The sequence below is a fragment of the Microchirus variegatus genome (genome assembly GCF_963457635.1).
Source record: "Microchirus variegatus genome assembly, chromosome: 7".
NCBI lineage: Eukaryota > Metazoa > Chordata > Actinopteri > Pleuronectiformes > Soleidae > Microchirus > Microchirus variegatus.
In genome coordinates, this window is record NC_139808.1 from 16066082 (window position 1) to 16079169 (window position 13088).

Consider the following 13088-nt stretch of genomic DNA (forward strand, 5'->3'; position numbering starts at 1 on the left):
ACAATGACTTTTTCTTATGTTGCAGTTATTCCAGATCTCTGTGGGTAGAAGTTGTGTTTGTAGAGCCCATAGGATTTCAACAATTTCCCTAATGTAAGTGAACGCAGCATGACGTAACACAAAGGCGGGGAGAGGACGTGCGCGTGGCCATGCGTGCCTTTCCAGCAACCCCCCTATGTATAAAATGATTCATGCTCTCTGTGGTAGTTGTTTCAGCGCTGCTGTGTCGTTAATCACAGTTAGTGGTAATACACACGGGCTGAACATCTTCTGAGTTGCCATCGAAGCTTCCTTCTCACTGCTGCTACATGCTCCGTGTCCCTTTCAGTTTGGTCGCTCTCTAAACTTACCTGGAGTGACATTTGGTCAACGCTGACGGGAGTTCATTCATCCACAACAACAACAATGGCAGCGCAGGAGTTCAATCTCTTGCTAGCGACCGATTCCTACAAGGTGAGAGTGTCCGCTCCGTCCTTTCTGTCCTTTTTCGCTGTCGTTTCCGAAGACGTTAGAGTAAATAGCGTTTGTATTGGGTTAGCAGTTAGCTTGTACGTTCTTTTCAGCATCTCACTACATGTCACAGTACAAAGCCAACGGCGTTAGCATTCGCTGAATTTGACAGGGATATGGCGTAATTAAAGCACACAGTGAAACCACATGTGCATGCGGTTGTTATTAGTGAGTAGAGTTGCTCATAACTCGTAGCAAAGTTCAGTGTCCACGGGGAAATGTGACCAATAGCCTCATCTGTGTATGCGTTGTCAGGGAATAATATATGAACATCAGCATTGTCCGTGTAGTCTTTTCACACTTTAATAGTTATACCGCTGGTATACACCATCTGTCCCTCCCTCCCAGATGTAGGATACTCTGAATCAGGAGACGTTAACGGTCACATTTAAAGGTCCAGTGTGTGAAATTATTTTAACTTAGCAGAAATTGAAGAAGAACTACTTATAATTCAATCACCTGGTTGTAGGAATTGTTGTTTTTTCGTTACCCCTGTATAAGCCCTTTTTATATTTATATCACAGGCACTGTCAGCTCTGTGGAGGCCACCATTTTGGACCACCATGTTTTTCACCCTAGTCAACCTAGGACAATTTTAAAACCTTTTAAGTTTGGATGTAAAAGCAATGTAATAATGTCAATGAAAGCCACACAAAGTTCTCACTTAGAAGGAAGGGAAGAGTGAGGTGAGCTGAGGGATATTCAGCTGCAACATGCATCTTCACCAATAAATGTTGTAAAATTATATACACTGTACCTTGTATAATGTTGTACACGATAACAGCTTAATTAGGTAAACCCAACTACTGGTTAACAATCTAGTCAGTTAATATAATGGCAGCAGCTCACTGCATTTCAGCATGTTGACATGGTAATGGCGACCTGCTGAAGTTCAAACTGAGCATGAAAGAGAAGAGGTTTTTTTTGCTTTTTCATTTGGGGTAGTACCTGGTACTTTTAGTAGCTGCTCTAGCGAGGTTCCAAGCAAGTTGAGTCAGTACTAAAATGTTATGTCAACAGGCTGCCAGTCACTGATCAGCAGAGTGTCTTAACTGGAAGTGCGAGTCATGAAAACTTGAAAAAAAAACACAAGGCTGTACTAAAGTAATGGAAAATGATGTGCCTGATATCAAATAATGTGTCCAGTTAGTTAGATGTACTTCAGCACACCCAACTATCCACCTCCTACCCAGATGTAGGCTACATTTGCCTATAGTGTGGGGAAAAAATATTTTTGTAAGTTAAGTTATGTTCATCATAGTTGGTTTCACTTTCACTTTTGTGATAATGAAATTAAAAATAGGTCATGTGTGATATCAAATCTAACCTATCCAGCTGTGACTCAGCCAATTGATAGAGCAGGCTGTGCTGGCTTAAACTCAGGCCAGTAGAGTTAAATGTCAGATGTCGCTGTAATATGTCACTGAATATTTTGTAGTGCAACCAGATGCCAAAGGTCTAGATGATGACCATGGTGTTTTTATTAGCTCCAAAGACCAGTAGCACAGCCAAGAGGAATTCTCCAGTGTCTCTGTTATATCATAATCAGAGCTGAAACGATTAATAGATGAATCGATTATTAATCGATTACTAAATTAATCGTCAACTAATTTGATAATCGATAATCGGTTTGAAGCTTTTTTCATTATTAAAACAATATTTCTGATCGTTTTAGCTTCTTAAATGTGAGTATTTTCTTTGTTAATTTGCTCCACATAACAAAGAAATCATTCAAACTGAATCATTTTGGACAAAACAAGACTTTTGAGAACATCGTCATTTCTAGGTTTGACGAACACTGATCAACGTTATTTAACCTTTTCTGACATTTTATGAACTAAACGATTCATCGATTAATCGAGAAAATAATCGACAGATTAATCGATTACGAAAATAATCGTTAGTTGCAGCTCTAATCATAATCACATAATAGAAGCTGATTTGGTACAATGTGAAGAGCTTATCTGAAAGTGCACTGAGTTTAGTTCATGTTTCTCTTCCTTTTCATATACTGCCAGCAGCAGGGCAAAACTTAGAGACAGAGATATTTTAATTACTCAACTATTTGTCGGCTTGACAGAAGAGGAGGATTTTTTGGACTTGCATGAGCCTCTGATTTCATTGTACGTTCCTGTATAATTAGATTCTTAGACTAGTGATGATGCTGATCAGAGATCATGATGAGGCCTGCCTGACTAATATTCTTCAATTCCATTTGGTCCCTGGCCAATGCATCTAACTTTGGCTTTGTTTTTTTGTTAAGTCACGGAACTTCTCTAACCTGTGTAAAATGTAATAACTGCTGCAATCTCGGCACAGTTCTGAATACAGTGAGCTACTGAGCTGTAGCTTTGGCTACTGAAGGTTCTGGGAGTTCACTGAGGTGTGATTGTAGCCTTGGTCTTTGCGTATAGTGATCCAGGCCTCACATGACAGTTTCACAATGCTATAATGACGGGAACAGTTTCTGCAAAGCCATCAGACTTCACTAAGAGTGTTGAATCCAGGGACATAGAGCTAAATATTGCGAAACTTGACAGACTGAATATAAATTACCCATACAGTGCTATTTTTGGGTATGGAAATGGATATTAGTACAGATCTGCAGTGTTCTGACATCTCCAGTTTTCTTACACTGACATCTCCAGAACACATTGCAATATAAGCTAGTAAGTGTTGGATTCTGTACCTGTTAGAAGTGATAACCGTTGGTTTGTTGGTTTCCTACGTCTCTGTCATCTAAGCTCACTTTGAATGTGTTTTATGACAATGATCCAACTTCTCTCTGTGTCTTACAGTTTTATAATTTACCAAGCTGCTAAAACATCACCTCCATTACCATTACCACCGAGCCATAATCAACCATTTCAAAAATATGATGTTCCAACTCTATAACACATATTTTTGCTCAAGCGAAGAAATAAACAGCTCATATTTTTGCAGTCTGTGCCTAGTGAAGTATTTATGTGAAACATTTTTTTTGGGATATTATAGGGTTTTATCTTTCTTTTCTTCTGTTTGGGAGTGACCATTATTGGACTGATAAAGCAAATGAGTATTATATTGACTCCATCCATACAGTTTTTTATGCAACTGTTTTTGTCCACCCCTCATTAGGTGCTCAAATACTACTGTAATTTATTTTCCATTTCTACACTCTTCTCTGTACTTGATTTTACATGAAGGACTAATTGCCTCCAGCAAAGATGGTTGTCTGTGTTGTCTCCATGTTTGCTTACTTCTGTCACTCTGATTTTGTTCTCCTGAAGGTAGAGACATAAGAGGGAGAAGGAAAGTTACACAGGAGGCTGAAGAATGCAGAGTTAATGCTTCTTAGAGTTATTTCCTCCAATGACTGACTGGTGGATGTTGCTGATTATTCAATTAGTGCTGCAGGAGCATAAAGAGGGTCTTGTGTTTTTAAGCTGTTATTATTCCTACCCATGTGGATTTAGAAAACATGCTTACTGTACACACAAGCATCAGGCAGAGTAGACAATCCTCCGCTTTAAAGCCGATTCTTAGTAGATTTAGTGGGGGTTTATTTTTTCACTCTGTTTCACAATACATATGTGTGACGCGATGAGATTGAGAAGTGATGAATAAACATTACAGATACTGTGTGATTATTCAAATGATATTGTAATATTGTTTTACCTACCAGCTTGTGCTTGACTTTTGTCTTGTCTGTTTCTTTTAGATCACACACTACAAGCAGTATCCTCCAAACATCAGCAAAATCTACTCCTACTTTGAATGCAGACGCAAGAAAGGATCCCAGTTTAATGAAGTGGTCTTCTTCGGTCTCCAATATCTTCTGAAGAAGTACCTAACAGGTAGGTTCGGCAGATCATTTTTTCCATATAGTTTTAAGAAAAATATATTTTAATTTTTGTAACCGCAGACTTAGAATGCTCATTGAAAGGCTGTACTAGAGAAAAATTTCCAGCTATAGCGTGTAACTTTTCAGTATATAAGATACTATTAGATTCAAACCATTGTAAAATTAGTTCACACAATGCTCATAATTTCAATTTATTGATTAATTTGTATAATGCAAATTCATAACATACCTTACCAAAGTTATATAATTAAGTCTATCCACTCCACATTGTGTTTCTGACTGATGGAGAGAAGACAGGAGCATAACAACTGCACTAGTGAGACTGCAGCAAACCCAGACAAATCAGCTATCCCTGCACCTCATGAGGCTGCAAAAACACCCTTACCCACAAACGACAGGACCCTTTTGAAATGTATTTTTCTATGCTTGTGCAAAATTACAATATCATGTTCTATTTTGTTTTTTTGTTTCTTTTTAATGTCACAATCAGCATAGCGTCATATCCATCAAGTGACCTCACATGACCTGATTGTCATGTGAGGTCACATCAGCGTCACAATCCGCGTCATATCTATCATGTCACCTGATGTGACCCCACATGACCTGATTGTCATAGTAACTTGGATTGTTTTCTACAGGCCCTGTGATCACAGAGGAAAAGATTCAGGAAGCCAAGCTCTTCTACCAGATGCACTTCAGACAAAATGTGTTTGATGAAGAAGGGTGGAGGAAAATCCTTGAGGTGCATAAAAAGATTTCACCTGTCATTCTAAACAGAGGACGAGAGAGAGAGAGAGTCATCATCATAAACTGTAGCGAACATGAAGTAATTGTTTTTGTTACCGTGTCAGAAATATGATGGCCGTCTTCCTATCCGGATCAAAGCCATTCCCGAAGGCAGGATTGTACCAAGAGGCAACGTGCTCTTCACTGTGGAAAACACTGATCCCCAGTTCTACTGGCTCACCAACTACCTGGAGGTAAACTTAAAAATGTTAGAACCCTGGAAACCTTTATTGAAGCCTTGAGATTTGCGTTTTGATTGAGGCATGACGGTTTTTCATTTGCAAGTTAACAAGCCTCACCTATTGGACAATGTAAGCTGTCGATCACACTAGTGTCCGCTCAGTGCCATGTGTTTTTGTTTATTTTTCTCAAAATGGGAACATAGTTTCCAAAACTAAAATCATGTGGTATTGAAGAAGCCCTGGTGCTAATGATTGAGAGCAATAACGCTTCAATAAAATGTTTTCCAGGAGAAGTGAGCCCAAGTGGCCAAGATAAAATAATAATAATTCAGACTTACATAGTGCCTCTTTACAGGGTAAAAACACTTGAGGGACCAAAATAAATTGATCAGTCGAAGCCAAAAATGTGTCTACTCCAGCTTAAATTTCAGCGTTCTCGCTATCTTCATCCTCCTCTTCTGTGCGTTTTCTTTTCTTACCAACTGTTCACCAGCTATTTTTTTGTCTCATCCACCCATCCCTCTTGCGTGCTGTAGACCATGCTGCTCCAGATGTGGTATCCCATCACGGTTGCCACTATATCCAGGGAGTTTAAGAAGATCCTCGCCAAGCACCTGAAGGCCACTACTGGAAGCCTAGAAGGCCTGGACCTGAAGCTGCATGACTTTGGCTACAGAGGAGTTTCCTCACAGGAGGTCAGTGTCACTTTCACTTCTTGTGTTTACTTGTATACATACTGTACTTATATAAATAACCAGCATGGACGTTCAGAAAATACTAAAATCAATGGCTGGAGTTTCTCATTTAATTATAAAGGTATTTTGCTCCTTATAATTTTTGGTATCTGCAGACACCTTATTTGCACTCCAGCTTGTTTTTTTTTTTTATCACACAATCACTATCTCATCCTGTGAAGCATGTTGATTTTCTTGAAATTGTGTAAATTCTGATTTAAACTTCGTCACTCACTGTGTCACAAACTTTAATTTGCTGCACACCTCTAGAATTGTATTATGTTGCTGCCACAATCACACTTTTTCGTGCTTTGATTAGATCAAAAGCATACTCTTATCTGTTGCTTTCTTAATTAACAAGTTGACAAGAGTCAGTTGGAGGATAGTGTGGTTACCATGGAGACAACAGAAACCTTTCCTCAAAGCATTAACTTTTTTTTTTGTTGAGCAACAAATAATTATAGTGTAGGTCTGAAAATCTGGCATTGCAGCAAGATGTCATCATCTGCATATAGCTGTATTATCCTAATGTTGTGAAAATATTTAAGAGCAGAGCCTCACGTTTTACCACACACTGTCAGCTTACGACAAATGGATAACATGGCGCCAACAATCAGCAATCTGCTTTTAACACCCTGCACTGCAGTTACCATGGTTACGCCACCACCCCTTTAGAGGGAGGAATGATGGTATAAAATAACATGCATAAAAAATCCCATAACATTAATAGAGTTGTTTCCATATAATGTCTGCTGAAAAATTATTTTCATGATGTGATAGTTGCAGATGTTTGGTTGATGAGCTCTCGGGCTTTTACACTGTTCTTTTAAATTGTGATAATAAAACCAGACACAAAGTGATTGATAATTCCCACCTACACTCTTCAGTCTGCAGCTTTAGGAGGAGCAGCTCACCTGGTTAACTTCTGCAGCACAGACACAGTCGCTGGTCTGCTCATGGCTCAGAGATATTATGGCTGCCAAATGGCTGGCTTCTCCATTCCAGCAACAGAGCACAGGTATGACACATCCACACATACTTTAGATCACAAGTTTGTACATTGGATGTAGACTGGCAACATCATACTTGGTCCATAAACACGCTCTAAATTAATTTTAACTTTTAAAGTGGCATAGTTGCCTTATTTTTTTCTACCATTGTCTAGTTTGCACTGCCACAGTTTCAATATTATTATTTTTACACTTCTCATATGGACATTTGAGATCGTATTGTAAACAGTGACTTTGCCAGGTCACAGATATGATTGATCACGTTTAGCACAGATTTTGACATTGTCTGCACTAATCCGGCCTTGTCACCTTCCTTTAAATTTAAAAAAAAAAAAATATATATATATATATACATATATATATATATATTATTTTTTCAGATTTGGTTCTGGCCTGTAAATTACATGTCATATTGTGCATGTAACCAATGTCTCATTTATGTGCATACACATCAGCTGGGGACAGCGTGATTAAAACTGTATTGGCTGCATTTTGTTGTTGCCTTTTTTTCAGGCAGACCTTGCAATAGATTAATAATTGAATGTTACATTAATATTAAATGAGTGCAAACCTATTGGTGTTTTACATAATTGCTGCATTGTAGATCCAGATCTTGCACTCGCTCACTTCTGTGAACTTGTGCTGCTCCGAGTTATTATCGTCCACCCAGACAGCGAGACCTTTTCCAGCTGTGGCTGTGCAGGAGTTCACGTCTCTCTCACTCTCTTGTGTCTGCACCTGTCACTCTTTCTCGGTTGCACATAGATTGAATTAATTCTGTGAGGAAGCACTGCAGTCTCCGTGTTACTTTAAGTGTTGGGTTCTCCAGCACCACGAGATGGTAGATTATTTCCTTCCTGTCATTACAGTACCATCATCTCCTGGGGGAGGAACAAGGAGAAGGATGCTTTTGAGCGAGTCCTGGACCAATTCTCCTCTGGACCAGTGTCGGTGGTCAGTGACAGCTATGACATCTTTAATGCCTGTAAACACATTTGGGGAGACAAACTGAAGGATCGAGTGATGGAGCGCAGCCAGGACTCGTGTCTGGTCATCCGGCCCGACTCAGGGGATCCTGCTGAAACTCTTATTGAGGTAAAAACTCCTTGCTCAAATAGATGGTGTGACAGGAAAAAAACACAGATGGGCTTCTTTTTTAATTTGAAGGGGTAAACTTAGTTTAAGATTGGATCCTAACTATAGTTTTATTTTCAATTTAACCATCATAAAACAGGTTGGGGTTGTGGTGGCTGCTGTTGAAAATTAGAAAGTAGCAGTAAAGTGAATGAACTTTGCTCTCATTTGTTTGATTAGTGTTGGTTGTGTTGTTTGATGTTTTACTTAAAGCTGTATAAAGGTCCTCTGTTTTTCAGACCACACCAAGTTATTTATGTATATATATATATATATATATATATATATATATATATATATATACATATACATATACATATATTGTATATATATGTATATATATATATATATATGTATATATATATATATACATATATATATATATATATATATATATATATATATATATGTATATATATATATACGTATATATATGTATATATATATATATGTATATATATATATACGTATATATATATATATATATATATATATATATAAATATATAATAATAATAATTAATAATAATAATAACAACAAGTTATTTATACATATATATATATATATATATATATATATATATATATAATATATATATATATATATATATATATATATAAATATATATATATATATACATATATATATATATAAATATATATATATGTATAAATTACTTGTTGTTATTATTATTATTATTATTATTATAAATATATATATATTGTTATTATTATTATTATTATTATTATTATCATTATTATTATCATTATTATAATCACCAATGTTTGTTTTACAGGTCATCAAGATTTTAGGAGAGTGTTTTGGCTGCTCTCTGAACTCTGTAGGATACAAAGTGCTTCCCTCTTACCTGCGAATTATTCAAGGGGATGGCATTGATCTCAAATCAGTGGATCAGGTAAAGAAACAATCAGGTGTTCTGAGTTTGGGAGCCACAGGTAAAAGGGGTCATGGGGGCTTGATATTAAACTATACCAAACCGCCATTCTGCCCCATATTTGAAAGTAAGACTTTTTGATTTGAAAGCTGTTCTTTTTTGTCAGATGGGTTGTTAGTATTTGATTTAAAGTGGCTTTTCAAAAAAATGCAGTTTTACAGCATGATCAGAAAAATTGGGTGTGGACAATTTCTTGAGCGGAAAATCAGCAGGGGTTGACACAAGTTCTGGAGAAAAATCCAGTACATGTTTTGCAGACATTTGTGTTCCCATTTGAATTTTGGATATTATCCAGATTTCAGTGCAGCTTAGGGTTGGGCTTATCCTCTGTCTCACTCTGTGTTCTTCAGATTCTTCAGAAGCTCAGTGATGAGGGATGGAGTGCAGAGAACGTCTTCTTTGGGTGTGGCAGCGCTTTGCTTCAGAAACTCAACAGAGACACACTCAACTGTGCCTTCAAGTGCAGCTACGTGGAGAACAATGGCAAGGGGGTGAGTGGAATGGTTATGGCTTGATATGTGTGCTATGATAAATCTGCTTAACATAACGCAACTAGGCTCTGCGAGTGTAGAAATACTAGCAGAAGCAGTACACTTTACTGTGAAATTCGGCTGATCTTTCTCTGCCGTTTTTACACGACTCGATTGCTAATTTCTGGCTATCATCATTATTACAGTATTGCGAGTTTTTATAGCCACTAGGTTTCTTCATCTTGTTTTTCAGGCTTCAGACAACTTTATTTGGCATCATGATAGCCATTAACACCAGGATGTAAAAAAGATTTCAACAAAGAGAAAGAGTTTTGGAAACAAATTACAGACCAGAGATTTTATAGACCACTAAAGTGATTATCATCTGACTATTGTTAAAGATAACTGCCTGCCTGGTCAAATAATTAAAATAGACTAGAGGAATTTGCAAATTTAAAATACCCAATACATCTATCATTACATTTCTCAATAAAAATCACTCACTGGTTTCCCATTGTTGGATAGAGAGGATCTGTAGATGTGAGATGTGACCTGATGAAGCAGAACTTGCTTCTCTACCTTATGGTCACATGTTATTCAATCCTCAAAGAGAGAAAGTTCCTTTTCATTTGCTCATGTCTTTAAGAATTGCATAATGTGTTTCCCGTTCAGATGGACGTGTACAAGCAGCCGGTGACTGACCCATCCAAGGGCTCAAAGAGGGGTCGTTTATCACTGAGGAGAAACTCTGGCGGCTTCTTAGAGACAATAGAGGGAGGAGCAGGCAAGCCCGAGGAGGTCAGTGTCGGCATTTTTAACGGTCTCGCTCTGTATTTTATGATGAATTGGTTGATTTTGTCATTTAAAACTGTAATATACATCTGTTAAATATAACAAAAACAGACAAATGGAATGCATTTTTAAAAATCTGAGAACTGTAATTACACAATCATGGAAACCCACCTCAGAGACCCAGAACTGAAATAATCAAGCAGTGGCATTCAGCCTATACACACATAACCTTTGTGACTATTACCTATTGTTGAGCTGAATGTAGCCACTTGAGAAACGTGTTCCTGAAGTGCATGATGCATCTTGTGTGTTTGCACTGTGTTCTCCAGGACCTGCTGGTGACTGTCTTTGAAAACGGCAGCCTGGTGCACGACTACTCCCTGGAGGATATCAGGAAGAACGCTAGGCTGCGTGAGGAGGAGTTGACTCCCGTTATATACAACCAAGACGCGGAGCTGCGGTGCAATCATATCATCAATGGGATTCATTAGAGCCAACATAGAGTCTCCCACCGTGCATACAATACTTCATTGTTAAACAGTGTGCACTACAATGAAGACTGCCCTTTTTCAGAAACTCTTTCCCGAGTAGAAACTGGAAAAATACTGAAGGGGAGTGACATGCTCTGTCTCACAGCAGTCTCTAACAAGCCTACCACCCACACCCCTGACCCACTGATAATAATAGGGAGATAAGTTTCTTTCATTTCCTGTTCTCAGCCAACACACACACATCTCTCAGTGAGTGGACAGTTGACTCTCTCCTGGCATTGCCATGACCAGAAACCAAGCTCAGGGTTTTAAAAGCCAAGTTAGTTTGTGTGGGTTTTTTTTTCATATTTTAATTGAAGTATGCAGTTGCTGCTGAACACAACAAAAGTAGTGAGTAAGCCTTTAAAGATATTTTAATCACTAATCTCAGCTAATTTTTTTCCATGCCTAAATGTCAGAATATTCCAAGTTTCCATTTGTATTTTATTAGAGCCGATACAGCATTTTACATACAAAACTTTACTATGAATAGTTGTGAATTAACTAAATCCATCATTATATATGGGTTACACTGGGTGCTTTTGAGTAGAGTCAGTCAGACTTATTTGATGGAAGAGAAACGCAAACAAACGAAAATGAACCATTTGGAAAGCTCATAAAATGTGATCTGATCGTCATAAAAGTAAAAAAAAAAAGAAATCACAGACTTCTCTGAAGCTAATTACACACGGATACTAGTAGTTTGTGTGTCTTAAGTGATTAATCCTTGTTCGTTTGACACGTTTTTCAGCCCTTTTCTCTCGTTGCTCATTAGTTTTATTGGATGTACTTCATGCACATGTTTCCCACAGTTCAAAGACAAAAAAGAGAGTGGGGTTCATTTGAGATTCTAAATCCACTGTGGTTCGGGATAGATTGATTTATAGATTGATAATAAATTTGACAATTTGTGAATATTCTCTCAACGAATTCATGCACACACACAATTTATTTTTCTATTCAAACACTTGAACTGCTGCTTATGTTGACGTCAATGTAAAACAGGGTTATAAGAAATAGAACAACGTAGTAGCATGAGGTGCTTAACTGTGCACTGAACATGCCTCTGTAGAGACACTGGCCTATTTTCTGTTGACACAGACAGTAGGAGGACACCACACGGTGCTTTAGGTGCTTTTTTGGCCTTTTAGCCTCTGGACTTTCACATAAACAAGTGGTGCTGCTATAAAAACACAGTAAAGGATGCTCTGCTCTGTCATGTCTTCACAAAGTAGTGATGCACCCCCCCATGTCTAACGATGGTACGATAATTCAGAAGGGTGTGAGTGTGTATAGCTGTTGCACCTTGATGAATGGGATACAAAACTGGATAATCTTGTCATCATGTAAAAAATATACTCCTGTGATCGAAATGACTTCATATTTTATTTTATTAACATGACACAAACCTCCTTCTGATATATGCATTGACTACAAATATTTCATATGATGATACAGCACTGAGGCCTGAGCATAGACCATACTATAAAGTGCACATAGTCTTCTGGTTTGCAGGATGAATAGCCACCAGGGTGCGATACAGCTGGTTTTAAAAGAACCATTAGATGATTGATTCATAACATCAGTAAACATTATCCTGAGGAGCTAATTTTCTCAGTAATGTACTCTAATTTTGTAAGTTACATTCCCGTTCAAGCGCAGTATGTATGAGTGGACAGCTTGTAGTGTCCAGTATGTGCTGGGTTGCAGGTGATTTTTTTTTTTTTTTTTATTATTTCGCAACTGGCAAACTTGGTTCACAATACACGCTCTATGGACCGTCGTGTGTCACTTCTGATGTTTCTAACTAACTCTAACAACCATTCACCTCGGAGTGAGTCAGATTCTATTTATCCGCTAGTGTTTGGTACTGTACAGTTTTCTAGTATCATCTGCTGTTTGTTTTTGCTGTTAAACTTGAGACAGAGCTGACATCAACCTGCCCTATCACTGTAGATTATGAAGCCTTGTTGGCGAAAGAGAGAGAGGGGGGGGGGGGGGTGGTTTGATAAGCAGATGAACCTTGGGATTTATATTTATAGACATTAAAGGAACGTTTCTCCGACAGATATTTCTGATGTCCACAGCATTCCACCTGTTTTGTGATGTTAAATCATTAAAGCTGCTGTCAGTTATGATGT

General features: G+C 37.8%; 1 protein-coding gene across 1 annotated transcript; it reads left to right on the forward strand.

Annotated features, from left to right (window-relative positions):
- Positions 1 to 266: 266 nt before the first annotated feature.
- Positions 267 to 12770, forward strand: nampt2 (nicotinamide phosphoribosyltransferase 2). Its single transcript, XM_083892541.1, has 11 exons — positions 267 to 453; positions 4211 to 4346; positions 4993 to 5096; positions 5206 to 5334; positions 5859 to 6017; positions 6944 to 7074; positions 7936 to 8161; positions 8997 to 9116; positions 9506 to 9646; positions 10298 to 10423; positions 10747 to 12770. Exons 1-11 carry the CDS (start codon positions 406 to 408, stop codon positions 10906 to 10908), a joined length of 1482 nt encoding a protein of 493 aa, XP_083748667.1. The 5' UTR covers positions 267 to 405; the 3' UTR covers positions 10909 to 12770.
- Positions 12771 to 13088: the final 318 nt, after the last annotated feature.

Coding starts and splice junctions, on each gene's coding strand:
- nampt2 (XM_083892541.1), top strand. CDS start 406: ATGGCAGCGCAGGAGTTCAATCTCTTGCTAGCGACCGATTCCTACAAG. Junction 7,075..7,935: donor ATTCCAGCAACAGAGCACAG/GTATGACACATC, acceptor CTGTCATTACAG/TACCATCATCTCCTGGGGGA. Junction 10,424..10,746: donor GAGCAGGCAAGCCCGAGGAG/GTCAGTGTCGGC, acceptor TGTGTTCTCCAG/GACCTGCTGGTGACTGTCTT.